Below are 16,889 nucleotides of genomic sequence, written 5' to 3' on the forward strand. Positions count from 1 at the left end.
AGTGAATGCATGATGACAATCAATGACAAAAAGAAAATCTGACTTCTAGATATTTTCTGCCACCGGTAAGAAAAGGCTTCCACTGTAATTATCTTGAGCAATTAATACATGTCTGCATATTATACAGCTGGAGACACAAAGCTACTTTAGTCACTGTACAAACACATTTTCTAATAGTAAAAATGTCATATATATAAAACCTAAAATCACTACTGACCATGCATCTTACTTAACAGGGTCAAGAGAAACTGTGCAACCCTGTGGACAGTCAAGGCAAACAAATTTTATTTATCAATATAATAGCCTCTGCCTGACACTTTGTTAAAAATTCTCCAAATATCAAGACTTCTCTTTCCTCTGGTAGACACTGATATTTCCTCTAGTAGACACTGCTATTAGGAGCCATAGCATGTATAACTCTGAAAGTGAGTTCTCAAACTCTGAAGATACTAGCTAGTTCACTAATAGCTGGCACCAGCTGGCATCAAGCATGATATTTGACCTGGGGTCATACTGCTCAAAGAAGCACAACTCAGCTGCTATTCCATCAGCTTTCAAGACAGCATTCTTCTGAAAATACAAAAGATTACTACAAAAAGACTTCGGCTCAAGATGGCGGCGTGAGTAGGGCAGCGGAAATCTCATCCCAAAACAATATATATTTTGCAAATACAGCAAATACAACTATATCTAAAAGAGAGACCAGAGACACAGTACAACAGCCAGGTTACATCTACACGTGGAACTCAGCATTCCATGAAAAGGGTAAAATACAAAGCTGTGACCCAGCGGGACCCGAGCACTCCCCCCACCCCAGCTTACCAGTGGGAGGAAAAGAATCAGAGGGGGGAGGGAATGGAAGCACAGGACTGCTAAATAACCAGCCCTAGTAATCTGCACCTGGGGCAGAGATACAAATTGCATGGTGTACTGGATATTAGAGAAACAGAAAAGTAAAATCCGAGACAGAGACTGAGAGAGGGTCCCAACAGCCAGCTCCCCTGGGACAAAAGAAAAGCGGGAGCTTTAAAAGTCTTAAAGGGACAAGGGTTTAACAGGTGGACCAAATCGTCCTGGCACACACAGCCCAGCAGGCTGAGAATCTTAAGGAACTTCAGGCCCCCTAACACCTTGGGGGGCAACATAGCTCTGAAGCCCCTCATGGTGATAAGCAGCCTGCCATTCGTTCCCCACTACCAGTGCTGCAAGCAAACCCGATGACCCACCATTGCTGCAGACCAGACGGGGAGCAGCCCCGCCCACAGCAACCACACAGAGTCTTCTCCCAGTGCACAGCTAACTAGGCGAGACCCAGGGGCTGCCGCCAGCACACAGCTGCCCGGCACAGACAGAGGAAGCCAGCACAAAGTCTGGAAGGCAGGAAGGGGCACCGTTATTGCAGGACAACACACGCTGGGCTGCCTATGACTATTGGTAGTGTCCTAGGCTCCTCTGAGGGCTGCCTCTCCCACTGCAGCTCAGGGCATTAACCCAGAGACTGCTCACTGTGTGCAAGTAACCGGCACAGGTGGCAGAGAAGGGCAAGGGGACCAGCAAGCAGGAAGAAACTTTGTTCTCCCGGTTGACACATGCGCCACCTGCCAGCGATCACTTCTATCGCCATGAAAAGGCAGAAGAAACCGGTTCAGTCCAAAATCATTCAAACAACACCAGAGAGGGCCTGGCGAGATAGACATAACCAATATTCCTGAAAAAGAATTCAAAATAAAAGTCATAACCATGCTGATGGACCTGCAGAGAAATATGCAAGAGCTAAGGGATGTAGTATGGAGGGAGATAACAGAAATAAAACAATCAATAGAAGGGCTTAAGGGTAGACTGGATAAGGTGCAAGAGACTGTTAATGGAACACAAATCAGAGAATAGGAATACAGAGAAGCTGAGGCAGAGAGAGATAAAAGGATCTCAAGGAATGAAAGAATATTAAGAGAACTGTGTGACCAATTCAAATGGAACAATATTTGCAAAATAAGGGTACCAGAAGAAGAAGAGAGAGAAAAAGGGATAGAAAGTGTCTTTGAAGAAATAATTGGTGAAAACTTCCCCATGCTGGGGAAGGAAACAGACTCTTAGACCATGGAAGCCCACAGATCTCCATATACAAATTTGAAACACCAAAGAAACCTGGTTCAAAGTAAAATTACAAATACAACACCTGAGAAAGATTCAAATAAAATCGACCTAATGAATATTCCTGAAAGGTATTTCGAAATAAAAATTATTAACATACTCATGGAGGTACAGAAAAATATCCAACTCAGGAATGAATTCCAGTCAGAGATGCAATCACTGAAGAGCACAATGGAGTGTATTAAAAGCAGATTAGATACGGTAGAGACCATAAAGGAAATAGAAATTAGAGAAGAGAAATACAAAGAAGCTGAGGCACAGAGAGAAAAATGGATATATAAGAATGAAAGACTACTCAGAGAACTGTGTGACCAATCCAAACGGAATAATATTTGCATTATAGGGGTACCAGAAGAAAAAGAGAGAGAAAAAGAGATAGAAAAGTGTCTTTGAGGAGGTAATTGCTGAAAACTCTCCCAATCTGGGGAAGGAGATAGTCTCTCAGGCCATGGAGATGCACAGATCTCCCAACACAAGAGTCCCAAGGAAGACAACACCAAGACATACAGTAATAAAATGGCAAAGATCAAGGATAAGGACAGACTATTAAAAGCAGTCAGAGAAAGAAATAAGATCACATACAAAGGAAAGCCCATCAGGCTATCATCAGACTTCTCACCTTACAGGCCAGAAGGGAGTGGCATGCTGTATTTAATGTAATGGAGCAGAAGGGCCTCAAACCAAGAATACTTTATCTGCCAAGATTATCATTTAAATTTGAAGGACGGATTAAACAATTTGCAGATAAGCAGAAGCTGAGAGAATTTACCTCTGAAAAACTGTCTCTACAGTGTATTTTGGAGGGACTGCTATAGATGGAAGTGTTCCTAAGGTTTAACAGCTGTCACCAGAAATAATAAAACCACAGTAAAGGAAGTAGAACAGTTAATTACTAAGCAAATGCAAAATTAAATCAACCATACCCAAAGTCAATCAAGGGACAGGCAAAGAATATAGAATATGATACCTAATATATAATGAATGAAGAAGGAAGAAAAAGGAGGAGAAAAAAAGCACCTTTAGATTGTGTTTGTAATAGCATATTAAGTGAGTTAAGCTAGACTCTTAGATAGTAAGGAAGTTAACCTTGAACCTTTGGTAACCACAAATCTAAAGTCTGCAAAGGCAGTAAGTATATACCTATTGATAATCACCCTAAATGTAAATGGACTAAATGCACCAATCAAAAGACAGAGTCACTGAATGGATTAAAAAATAAGACAATCTATATACTGCCTATAAGAGACTCACTTTAAACCCAAAGACATACACAGATTAAAAGTGAAGGAATGGAAAAAAGATAATTCATGCAACTAATAGGGAGAAAAAAGCAGGAGTTCAAAACAAAGAAAGTCACAAGAGACAAAGAAGGACATTACATAATGATTAAGGGGTCAATCCAACAAGAAGCTATAAACATTATAAATATCTGTGCATACAACACAGGAGCACCTACATATGTAAAACAAATACTAACAGAATTAAAAGGGAAAATAGAATGCAATGCATTCATTCTAGAAGATGTCAACACCCCACTCACTCTGAAGAAAGATCAACCAGACAGAAAATAAGGAGACAGAGGCACTGAACAACACATTAGAACAGATGGACTTAACAGACATCTACAGAACTCTACAACCAAAAACAGCAGAATATACATCCTTCAAGTGCATATGGAACATTTTCAAGAATACATCATATACTAGACCACAAAAAGAGCCTTAGTAAATTCAAAAAGACTGAAATTGTACCAACCAGTTTCTCATAGCACAAAGATATGAACTTAGAAATAAATTACGCAGAGAAAATGAAAAATCCTCCAAACACATGGAGGCTTAATAACATGCTCCTAAATAACCAATGGATCAATGACCAACTAAAAACAGAGATCAAGCAATATACAGAGTCAAATGACAACAATTCAAAATTGCAAAATCTGTGGGATGCAGCGAAGGCCATGCTAAGAGGAAAATATGTTGCAATACTACGGCCAACCTCAGGAAAGAAGAACAATCCCATATGAACACTCTAAAGTCACAATTAATGAAACTAGAAAAAGAAGAACAAATGAGGCCCAAAGTCAGTAGAAGGAGGGACATAATATTAGAGCATAAATAAATAAAATCGAGAAGGATAAAACAATAGAAAGAATTAATGAAAGCAAGAGATGGTTCTTCAAGAAAAAAAAACAAAATAGATAAACCACTAGCCAGAATTATCGAGAAAAAAAGTTTACACACATAACCAGAATCAGAAATGAGAAAGGAAAAATCACTATGGACACCACAGAAATACAAAGAATTATTAGAGAATACTTTGAAAAATTATATGCCAATAAACTGGATAACCTAGAAGAAATCAACAACTTTCTAGAAAAATACAACCTTTCAAGGCTGACCCAGAAAGAAACAGAAAATCTGAACAGACCAATTATCAGCAATGAAATTGAATTGGTAACCAAAAACCTACCTAAGAACAAAACCCCTGGACCAGATGGCTTCACTGCTGAATTCTATCCAACATTTAGTGAGGACCTAATACCCATTATCCTTAAAGTTTTCCAGGGAGTACAAGAGGAAGGGAATACTTCCAAATTCATTCTGTGAGGCCAGCATCACTCGAATACCAAAAACAGGCAAAGACTCCACCAAAAAAGAAAATTACAGAACAATACCCCTGAGGAACATAGATACAAAAATACTTAAAAAAATATTAGCAAACCAAATTCAAAAATACATCAAGAGGATCATACACCATGATCAAGTGGGATCAAATGCAAGGATGGTACAACATTTGAAAATCAATCAACATCATCCACCACATCAATAAAAAGGACAAAAAACACATGATCATCTCCACAGATGCTGAAAAAGCATTCGACAAAATTCAACATCCATTCATGATAAAAACTCTCAACAAAATGGACACAGAGGGCAAGTACCTCAACATAGTAAAGGCCATATATGACAAACACACAGACAACATTATTCTTAACAGCAAGAAGCTGAAAGTTTTTCCTCTAAGATCAGGAACAAGACAAGGACACCCACTCTCCCCACTTTTATTCAACACAGTTCTGTAGGTCCTAGCCATGGCAATCAGACAACACAAAGAAATAAAAGGCATGCAGATTGGCAACGAAAAGTCAAACTGGCCCTGTTTGCAGATGACATAATATTGTACATAAAATACCCTAAAGAATCCACTCCAAAACTACTAGATCTAATATCTGAATTCAGCAAAGTTGTGGAATACAGGATTAATACACAGAAATCAGTTGGATTCCTATACACTAACGATGAACCATAAGAAAGAGAAATCAGGAAAACAATTTCACTCACAATTGCATCAAAAAGAATAAAATACCTAGGAATAAACCTAACCAAGGAAGTGAAAGACCTATACCCTGAAAACTACAAGACACTCTTAAGAGAAATTAAAGAGGACACTAACAAATGGAAAATCATCCCATGCTCTTGGCTAGGAAGAATTAATATTGTCAAAATGGCCATCCTGCCTAAAGCAATCTACAGATTCAATACAATCCCTATCAAAATACCAACAGCATTCTTCAACAAACTGGAACAAATAGTTCTAAAATTCATATGGAACCACAAAAGACCCCGGATAGCCAAAAGCAATCCTGAGAAGGAAGAATTAAGCAGGAGGAATCTCGCTTCCCAACTTCAAGCTCTACTACAAAGCCATAATAATCAAGACAATTTGGTATTGGCACAAGAAAAGACCCATAGACCCGTGGAGTAGAATAGAGTGTCCAGATATTAACCCAAACATATATGGTTAATTAATATATGATAAAGGAGCCATGGATATACAAGGAGAAATGCCAGCCTCTTCAACAGCTGGTGTTGGCAAAACTGGACAGCTACATGTAAGAGAATGAATTTGTATCACTGTCTAACCCCATACACAAAAATAAAACACAAAATGGATCAAAGACCTGAATGTAAGTCATGAAACCGTGAAACTCTTAGAAAAAAACATAGTAAAAAATCTCTTGGACAGAAACATGAGCAACTTCTTTATGAACATATCTCCATGGGCAAGGGAAAGAAAAGCAAAAATGAACAAGTGGGACTATATCAAGCTGAAAAACTTCTGTACAGCAAAGGACACCATCAATAGGACAAAAAGACATCCTACAGTATGGGAGAATATATTCATAAGTGATATATCCAATAAAGGGTTGACATCAAAAATATATAAAGAGCTCACACACCTCAACAGAGAGCACATAATCCAATTAAAAAATAGGCAGAGGATCTGAACAGACAGTTCTCCAAAGAAGAAATTCAGATGGCCAACAGACACATGAAAAGATGCTCCACATCACTAATCACCAGAGAAATGCAAATTAAAACCACAATGAGATATCACCTCACACCAGTTAGGATCACCACCATCCAAAAGACAAACAACAAATGTTGGTGAAGATGTGGAGAAAGGGGAACCCTCCTACACTGCTGGTGGGAAGGTAAATTAGTTCAACCATTGTGGAAAGCAGTATGGAGGTTGCTGAAAAAACTCAAAATAGAAATACCATTTGACCCAGGAATTCCACTCCTAGGAATTTACCCTAAGAATGCAGGAGCCCAGTTTTAAAAAGACATATGCACCGCTATGTTTATTGCAGCACTATTTACAATAGCCAATAAATGGAAGCAACCTAAGTGTCCATCAGTAGATGAATGGATAAAGATGTGGTACATATATATAATGGAGTATTATTCAGCCATAAGAAGAAAACAAATCCTACCATTTGCAACAACATGGATGGAGCTAGAGGGTATTATGTTCAGTGAAATAAGCCAGGTGGAGAAAGATAAGTATCAAATGATTTCACTCATCTGTGGAGTATAACAACAAAGAAAAAACTGAGGCAACAAAACAGCAGCAGATTCACAGAACCCAAGAATGGACTAACAGTTACCAAAGGGAAAAGGAATGGGGAGGAAGGGTAGTATAAGGGGGTAAAGGGGTATTATGATTATCACACATAATGTGGGTTGGGGGAGCACAGGGAAGGCAGTATAACACAGAGAAGACAAGTAGTGATTCTATAGCATCTTAATACGCTGATGGACAGTGACTGTAATGGGATACGTGGTGGGGACTTGGTAATGGGGGGACTATAGTAACCATAACGTTGCTTATGTAATTGTACATTAATGATGCCAAAGAAAAAAAAAATAGAAATAAAAGCCTAACTTCTAACACAGACTTAAATGCTTGAAAAATAAATAATAAAAAGAAGTTACCTGGATATCTTGCAGGCAAATTTCATGAGCATCTAAAGAACACTGCAGTCTTGGTTCTAGTAGTTTCTTTAAATTGCCTATTGGCTCATTGATATCTATGGCCTGGCTTACACATTCAGCTGGTGTGTAGGTTTGTTCTACAATGCTATATGTTAAATAAAGGATACAATGATTAACAATTACATTTTTACTGTGAATATTAAAGTAACCACATGCTCAAAACAAAACTCAATGCCAAAACACATTTCTAGGCCTTGAAACTCATTTCTGCATAGATACTACTCACAGTGGTAGGCTTACCTCCAGTGTTGCCAAATTCAATACAGAATGGCAGAGAAATTTTACTTTGAAATTTAAAGTACCTTTGCAAATATGTCTCATTATGTACATATACATATTGTGTATACACATATAAATAATACATATGCAATATTTACAGGGAAATGTCTGCATTTATATTTTCAAGTTATTTTGAAGACTTTTAGGCTCAGAAAGGAAGATAAAATCTCAAAATTTGTCTTGGTATCTCTACTAGTCAATTTCCCTTCCCAACATAAATACAATGTAACAAATATTAATTATAAGACACATAAATATGACTTATATAAAACACTTCCCAATTAGTTTACCTGAGAACTACTGGTTATGGGCATAGCCCTTCATTAAAAAAATTAATATCCTTTCTTTAAAACTCTAAGGGCTCTTTTGCATTGTTATTTTATACTTTGAAATCTATGGAATCATAGGCTCTTGAGGGTAAAATCTTTGGTAAATAATTCTGCATATTTTTAAAAATCTTTACATGAGGCCAAGAAGACAGACACCAAGTTATAGGTGCCAAATTGGTGATTACGGAATTCAATTATTTTTCACGGTACGTTAAATTTAAATATGATTTAAATGTCATTGCAACTGTCAAAAATAGTATGTATTTAAAAATTTGTCAAGTTCCATTTTCACATAAATTCCAAGTATGTCATAATACATGATATTCAATAAATTAATGTAGCCTCAGTTTCTCCTGAAACTTTAAGTATTTATAAAATAGTCATGATTAAAAACAAAGGTTATTTTTATATAGTAGTAAATTATTACTATTATTATATGTTAAGGTACAATACGTGGGTCTTTTGGCCAAGTTGTTTTAACTAAATTCTTCAGCTACAGCAGAGTAGACTACATTTTCTTTTTTGTAAAAATCGTTCTTTAAGAGAGTCAGATGCCACTTTAAAATAGACCTTACATGAGCTAAACATTTTAAATTAAAAAAAAAGTATTTCATTTGCTACCATTTAAACCTTGGGCAACTTCATACAAAAATCTGAATTACCAATTTCTCCTGAAAAAATATGGATGATCTTCACATCACTGGACCTAAATTCCTGCACAGCACTAATATGCTACATACAGTACATAGCAACAACTGTTCCCCTTGCACAGCTACTCCCCAGGTCCACACAGTAATCACCAATTTCTTGTATGAGATACATGCAAAGGTTTTCTGTAAAAGGCCAAACAGTAAAAACCTTAGGCTTTGTGAACCACTTCTCTGTGTGTATATATAAAAATAAATATATGCATGTCAGGCTCCAAAGTAACGCAAATGATCCTCGCCAACTAATATTCTATACTTTTATAGTTCCCTCCTGTATTATACAAAGGTTGGTCTATGTGACCAAAAGACTAAGACAGAAGTGATATTTCCCTTCACAGATTAGGTTATTTAAAAAGACACTGTGGCTTTCATTTTGTTGAGCTCTCTCTCTCTCAGACCATTTGTTCTAAAGGAAACCAGCTGCCTTGTCATGAACAGCCATAAAGAGAAACTCTTGTGGTGAAGTGGTGGGTAGTCCTGACACCAGTCTCATGAGTGATCTTAGAAGCAGATGTGCTAGTCCCAGTCAGCTCTTCATATGACTGTAGCCCAGACTGCAAGCTCCTGAAATATCCTGAGCTAGAACCATCCAGGTAAATGGCTCTCAGGTTCCTGATTCTGAAGAACTCTGTACAATAATAAATTCTGGTTGTTTTTAAGTGGTTAAGTTTTGTGTTACTTTGTTACATAAAAAATATATGTACGTATGTACACACACACACACACCACACACACACACGAAACTTAAGAAAGGCATGTTGTCTATTTTTTCCTTCTGCTGGAGAAAACAACATAATCAAACATGTTCAAAAGCTCTATTAAAAACTTAAGGTTTTAAATCTCAGCTCTCAACACTCAGTCTCCTATTCAACTTTCGTAACTTTGTCCATTCCCAACATAGTTATTCTAAACCTCTGTTAGTCTACAGAAGTCCTCTGCTACTCTTTAGTTCCTTTTACTTTCAGCATATTATCTTATCTCATCTGCTTTACAGAATAATGTAGGGACCATTACTACTACTTCCTCAATCATCTTCTTGATTCTTAAATCTCTATTTTTACCCATATTCTCTCCTTGGATTCTCAACTCATTACCACTGCCTTCTTCCCTCAACAAGCATTATTCTATTACTGTTCCAGTAACTAACACCTCTTACTGGGTTATATGCCTAGTATTGTACACCTAAGTATGCATATACCTGTATGTCTCCTCAACTACAATGTGGCCTCTACAGGGGCAGGTAGCTGTCTCATTTATTCATATATTCCTGACAGTTACTAACTTATGGCAGTTACTGATAGATTTTGTTAAGTCAATTCAGGTTGTGAATTAAAACTCTTTTTGAAATAATAGTAACCAAGACTGAGGAAATGAAAAAAAAAAATCAGTGCCCTAGAGGAAAGAACTATCACAATCAATTCCTTGATCATTATTAGTCATGCTTATTACTACCTTTAGTTTAAAACTCTTTCCCTCCCAGTTACAAACCCATTACGTCAGAGAAAAAAAAGTAATATACTGTCCCCCAAAAATGGTGAGGTCAGTTTAAAAAAAAAGGCCCCAAAAGAACTACAGCTTGAGTCTTCATTTTAATTAGGTGCATTGATAATATAAACAGGCTAAATTCAGAAAACACCAACCTTTCTTCTGTGCACTCTGATTTCTCTGTTCCATCAATCTCAATTTCTATCAACTCCTCTGCTTCTCTTTTGGTCATGGTTGAAGTATTTCAAAAGCTCAGTCCTGCAAGAGTTAAATATTAAGATATTTTGAAATTATCTTCGTAAAACAGAGATGCTACCCAAGAAGCAGAAACCCACTTCAAATAGAAGAGAAAGGTAAGTAGAAGAGGAGGAAGTAATGTTCATATATAAAATAAAATCCACAAATGATATTTATAAGTCAGTTTTTGTTTAAATAGTGTTTATTAACCTATTAATAGATTAATGGCATGACTTCTTCATCATTCCATTGGATTTAAGTAGGACGCTTTTTGGCTCAATTCCAGTCAATAAATTCAAGTAACTTCAAAACCAAGTGAAAAATACATCATCTATACAGTTAATCAGTCTTAATAATGATTTAAACCTTAAAAACCAACATGGAGATGAACTACAGTTATTTGAATAAAAACTGTGTTTTATTAGAATTTACTGCAAAGCACTGTACTGACAGTGATACAAAGTTAATTATAGCTGGATTTGTGTTACAAGTCATATTTTATAAATGCCAGTGTATTATTCTAAAACAGCAAAATGAAATAACAAAATTATAGATATACACACGTCCTGATTACACACTGAAATTTTATTTATTCACATGTGGTTTTACACATTTTAAACCACTATGTCAGTTTTAATTCTCTCATGTAATATTACTACTCGATTATTAAACTACCACTGATACAAAAACATAATTTAAAAAATGCTAATACATTAACATTTGCATATGTTGGTATTTCTTTGTGGCTGTTTCTGAGGTGTTAATGCTGTTCCAGGTTCTGTTCCTATCACACTATAGGTCAATGAATTTGTCTTTGGATTTAACATATAGTCTCACTGCAGGGTAGAGTTTCCTAAGTTTACAAGCACATCTAAAAAGACACTTATAAGTGCTTTTGACTCTTTGACTTAAAAAGAATGGTTCTCTAAATATTTGCAAAGGATTCTGTGCTCTAACCTACAATATTTGACAATATGAAAATTTCAAACATTCGTTCCCATTAATAATAACCATTATTTACTGAGTGCCAGGCACTGCATTCAAATGCTTTAGTCTTTACAGTAGAACACTCTTACTTTGAGCCCACCCAGAGGTTAGTGAGGCTAAACTGCCTGGGGTTCCATAATGTTACACTTTAGGGATATCAACTTAACTACACATTATTCCAAGTGACACTAAAGTACAGGCTCCGTACTGTATATGTACACTAGTATAAGGGCCACCATCATCTTACCTGGAATACTGCAATACTCCTAACAGGTTTCCCTGCCGTTTTCATGCCTGTGCTCCCCTACAGCTTATTCTCAGTCAATACAACAGCCAGTGTGATCCTTTTTAAAACTGAAGTTACATCATAGCATTCCTTTGAAACTAGCTAGTCACAGTAAAACCTAAAGATTTCTGTGGCCAACAAGGCCCTAGGTGTTCTGCCCCCAAATCCCCACGCCATTATGGTTCTGACTCCCTCTTCTCCATCACCTTGCTTGTTGTTGCACCTTCCTGTCCTACAGCCTGCCTGCACTTGCTGTTTAGTCTTCCTGGCACCTACTCCCCCAGGTTGTCCTCTTGGCTAAATCCCTCACCTCTTTCAAGTCTGCTCATTTTCTTCATGAAGTCTACCCTGACCACCCCACTCAATTCTGTAATTTGTCTCCTCTGCTTACCCTTTTATTCTTTCTTCTTGTCCATTACACTTGTCCTCTCACATACTGTATCATTAATTTTCTAAATTTATTGTCTTCCTTCCTCTGTTTGATCATCATCAAAGCGCAAAGACTAAAACTGTCCTAAAGTTACTCCTGGAATTTAAATTGATTTGTCTGAACTAAGGTCCTTCCTTCACTTCTTGAAGTGGGCCACGCTTTATCAGGTCTCAGCCTCTGAAGGGACCGAGATCTCTGTGGTAAACATAATAATTACCCCAAAGCTGTGAATATGTTATTAGTCAGCAGAGAGAATTAGGTTACTGATTATCTGACCTTAAAATAAAAATTATCCTGGATTATCTAGGTGGGCTCAATGAAATCATAAGGATACAAGGATCTTTAAAAGTGGAAGAGGGAATCCTAAGATATCCAAAGTTATTTAAATTGAGGACTCAACTGACTTTGGCTCTGAAGATGAAAGAAAGGAACCACAAGTCAAGGAATGCAGGCAGGCTCTAGAAGGTGGGGAAAAAAATCTCTCCTAGGGCCTCTGGAGCAAACAGCTTTCTCAACATCTGATTTTAACTCAGAAGATCCAGCTTAGACTTCTGACTTCCAGAATTCTATGATAACTGATATTTTTATGCCACCTGTTTGTAGTAACTTGTTTTATAGTGGTAATAGGCAACACTGTCTTCTTTCCCACTTTAGTGGGGCTAGAACCCTCTTCAGGTCCCAACATCTCCAACTAACAGGTAACTGGTTTTCTGACAATATAAGCGTACAAAAAGCTGCCTGTCACAAAATGGTCTGATTTTTCCCACATTAAGGTTGCTATCACACCCACGCTATTAGAAAGAACAATAAGGGGGTGGGGCTCTCCACTTGACACACAACATACATATCCAGCAATTTGCCTAGGCCCCAGCAGCCTTTTGTTTAGGAATAATTAAAAGGACGAAGGACTTTTGTTTACCTTTCTTGCTTACCCTGGCCTAATTAAGTATTACCCTTCCCCAATAATGCCTATTCCTTAACTAATATTATGTGTAAAATTGTGGAATTCATTCTGAGCACTATAGCAAAACAGCTGATGACCCAGGAGGGCCCTACTTTGTAGGACAACTTAAACTCCACAAGGGCAGGAGTATTTGTTTACAGATATATAGAAAGTACTTTTGAGCAGTGCCTCACCTTTAGTAGGCACTCCATTAATATGTTAAATAAATGACCGCTCTAAGGACTATTGCACACCATATAAATTCACTATAGATACTGTAAAGGCTTAAATATTAAAGGTAAAACAATAAAGCTAATGAAAAAAAATTTAAACTTTTTTGTGGCCTAAGGATAGAAAAGGATGTTTTAAGTAAAATTCCAAAAACACAAACCATAAAGAGAAAAATAGACCTGATTACATAAAAATTAAGATTTATATTTGACAGACTACACAGTATTTCCAATATCTAGGAGTCACAAGGGACTAATCATTAGGATAGACAACAAACTCCTGCAAGTTGATAACAAAAAGTCAGGACAACTTAGAAAAACAAAGCATAAGAAAAGGAAATTCACATAAAAGAAGACCAAAATGGCTAGGGATATGAAGAAATGCTCAGATTCAAATCATTCAAATTCAATTTAACAATTTAAACAAAGAGATTTAAAACAAAGTACTACCACCACTTTTATATGATGTGTGTCTGTGTGTATGGCAAAAATCATAATGTTGAATACAAAAGAGTTAGCAGGGACAGAGGACATAAGAATCCTGTACTTCTGTTGATGAGGTAGACAGGTCTAGCCATTCTGGAGAAAAATCTAACAGCACTTGCTCAAACCAAGTATGCTTTATACCTATGACTCAGCAAGTTTGCCTTAGATAAGCATTCCAGAGACACTTTCACATTGATAAAAGATGTTCAGGGCAGCTTTGCTGATGATAGCTGGAAGCTAAAGCCAATATGAATATCCATAGTAAGAACATTATCATGATACAAGAAAATGTAAAAGAAGCACACACTATAGAACTTAATTAGCAGTAAGGAACAAGGAAATAATGTATACACATACACACACACACGCACACATACACACACACACACGCACACACACAATCATAAAACCGGTTCTATTAAAAGTGAGAAACAGTAAGATTTACAGCAGAAGAATACTTACATTATGCTTTATTTTCAGGGCTTACAAGAAGGTTCTATTTCATTGCCATAACAACTTTTTAAAAAAAGACTAGAAAGCAAGTGAGTTTTCTGGAAACTATGGAAAAAATAGAAGAGCATATGAGGAAGTAACCAGAACCTGAGAAATGGCCCTGAAGGTTTACCAGCAAGGATACATTGCTGATAATTAATATAAGCACTAAAACAGGGAGTTGTTGAAATCCTGTGATCTTCCAAAGTATTGATTAGTCCCTAGAAGGTGCCAAATAAAGGAAAAAATGAACCTCATATACTTTTGGGGAAAAAAATCATGTTACTCATAGTCTCTGAATTGAGCTTTATCTCTCTGTACTCTATATTTAGCCTAGAGAAGCAATGGATAAATTTGGGAAATTGTCCAAATACTTGAAATCACTGCTTGAGTGGATCTTAGCTCTTTTTCTGGAACCAATTCCCCAGAATTCTATGTCAAATACCTCAAAAAATGGAGCAGGAACATTAGTTGAAGCCTCTCCACGTAAAGACTGCCCCCTACCTGACACCCTGGTTTCCCCTAGATTAAATCTAACCTGGGTTCAGAACACTTCACAAAATGGATAAAAAATACTTAAATTTAATTAAAAATTCCCAGAAAGACTAGTAAAAAATTCCTAGAAAAGACAGTTTTTCCCAATAAAGGTAAATAAATAAATAAATGTAAGTGTAGTCTGGGAGTCCCTGCGTGATAAACAGCATATTCTCCTAAGTGAACAAATACTTTAAAATACCGAAGGAAATTAATTGGTTTTAAAAATACTTAAGAAAAGCACATACATCTGTATATGTATGTGTGTAGAGATAGAAAGCAAGAATGGAGAAAAGATTAACAATAGGTGACTCCTCCAGGTCAGTGTTCATTGTGTAATTCTTTCCCCAAGTCTCCTGTAGATTTGAAATTTTATAAATAAAAGTTGCAGGGAAATAAAGGTTAAAAAAAAGTTTTTAATACAGTATTCAACCTCCACATGCTCTCATGACTTGCCTCAATTTAACATCTAGCTCATTACTTTTATTACTTCAAGACTACACTCCTCATGACTTATGCATGTATATGCAATCCAGGTAAAACTTAGATCCACCCAGTGTCAGAAAGTCTAAAAACATGTAAGCCTGGAAAGCCTGAATCAAATCCTGATCTTTGTTTTGCTCTAGTGAACCTTTCTTTTATCTTTATTACTCCCACTCATCAGACCTGAAATTCCTATTATTTGTTAGTAGAATCTACTTACGAAGTGACTAGTACGTCTAAGTTACTAATTGCAATGCAATACTAGGCACTGTCCTCCCTGCCGTTAACCTATCATGCGAGGATCCCTTAAAACAGTAGAAACACGCACGACGGCTTATCTTCTCGTACACAAAAACCAAGAGTTGGGAAGCCACATTAACCCATTGTTTCCCCTTTTCTTCCTCGTTTTCAAAAGAAACCCAAAGGACACCATATACATTAATGGCTCTTATGCAACCTGTAGGGCAATTATAGAAAGACAACTGAATTTGAAACGAGAGCGGATCACTGAGTCGGTGAGGAGACCGGTTTTGCATCTTCCTCCGAAATCCCGGGGGCTTCAGGATCACATCCGGACCGCCGCGATGGTCGCTGCGTACGGCGGCAGGCAAGGAGGGAGCGGTGAAGGGAAGCAGCAGCGGCAGGTGACACGCACAGCCCAGGCCCCGGGGCGCGCGGCCTCACAGGGTCCCGCACCGCGCGCCCCTCCCTCCGCTTCCCGCACAGCCTTGCCCGCCCCTCCCCACCCGGCTCCCTCAAGTCTCCACGAACGGAAATGGGAGTCGCAGCGCCGAGGACCAGCGGAAACAAAACACAGAGGCGGCCGCGGGGGGGCCGCTGTGGGGGAGAAGGCCCCGGAACGACGCCGGCCCGCGCTCCCCTCCTCCCCCGCGGCCGCACTCACCCGCTCTGGAATCGGCTGTCGCCCCTGCACGCGCTCCAGAGCCAACTGAGAGCAGTAGCGGCGCGGGCTGCACGTGCAGCGTCTCTCCCGGGAAGCCCCGCAGCTCCCGCGACTGGCAGGGTGAGGCCCTGGGCCCTTCCCGCGGAATCGGCGCTGAGGAACTCCAATCCCCCTCCCGCCTCCCAGGCACCCCGGGGTCCACTACTACAACTCCCAGCAGGTTTCGCGGAACGAAGGCCTGAGGCAACGGAGGCTCACGAGGCACATAAGGCCAACGCCCCAATCCGCTTTGTATTACACTCTCATTTTCCTTGTATAGTCATATACCTCAACAACCCCAAGAAACTGGTCTCTGACTTTGGTCGCGGGAGAAACTGAACTAGGGAAAAGGCCAAAGTGCGCACGCGTACAAAAGATTTCCTGGAGGGAAAAAGAAAGCGGGTCAAATTAGGCGAAGGAAAGATGGCGGAATCTTTGCCAGGGGACCCGGAAGCACTTACCCTCCACTTCCTCCTCCTCTTCGGCTTTTGCCACACCTAGAGCCGTCGCGTCGCAGACCATCTACGAAAGACTTCCTGTTCGGTGAA

The 16,889-nt window shown here is 38.4% G+C and overlaps 1 protein-coding gene across 3 annotated transcripts in view; it reads right to left on the bottom strand.

Annotated features, from left to right (window-relative positions):
• GABPA (GA binding protein transcription factor subunit alpha) overlaps positions 1–16,888 on the bottom strand; it is a 39,844-nt gene extending 22,956 nt beyond the window's left edge. Inside the window, exons 1-3 of one of the 3 annotated variants that reach the window (XM_057501573.1) lie at positions 16,799–16,888; positions 10,446–10,541; positions 7,431–7,575 (exon numbers count right to left, since the gene is read on the bottom strand). In XM_057501573.1, the coding sequence (XP_057357556.1) occupies positions 7,431–7,575; positions 10,446–10,522 (222 nt within the window). In that variant the 5' untranslated portion in view covers positions 10,523–10,541; positions 16,799–16,888. Of the gene's footprint in view, positions 1–7,430; positions 7,576–10,445; positions 10,549–16,302; positions 16,447–16,798 lie in introns of those variants that run through there. The other 2 variants (XM_036933217.2, XM_057501579.1) reach the window with 2 other exon arrangements.
• Between the last annotated feature and the right edge of the window lies 1 nt (position 16,889).

Source organism: Manis pentadactyla, chromosome 1 (assembly GCF_030020395.1).
Source record: "Manis pentadactyla isolate mManPen7 chromosome 1, mManPen7.hap1, whole genome shotgun sequence".
NCBI classification, from domain to species: domain Eukaryota; kingdom Metazoa; phylum Chordata; class Mammalia; order Pholidota; family Manidae; genus Manis; species Manis pentadactyla.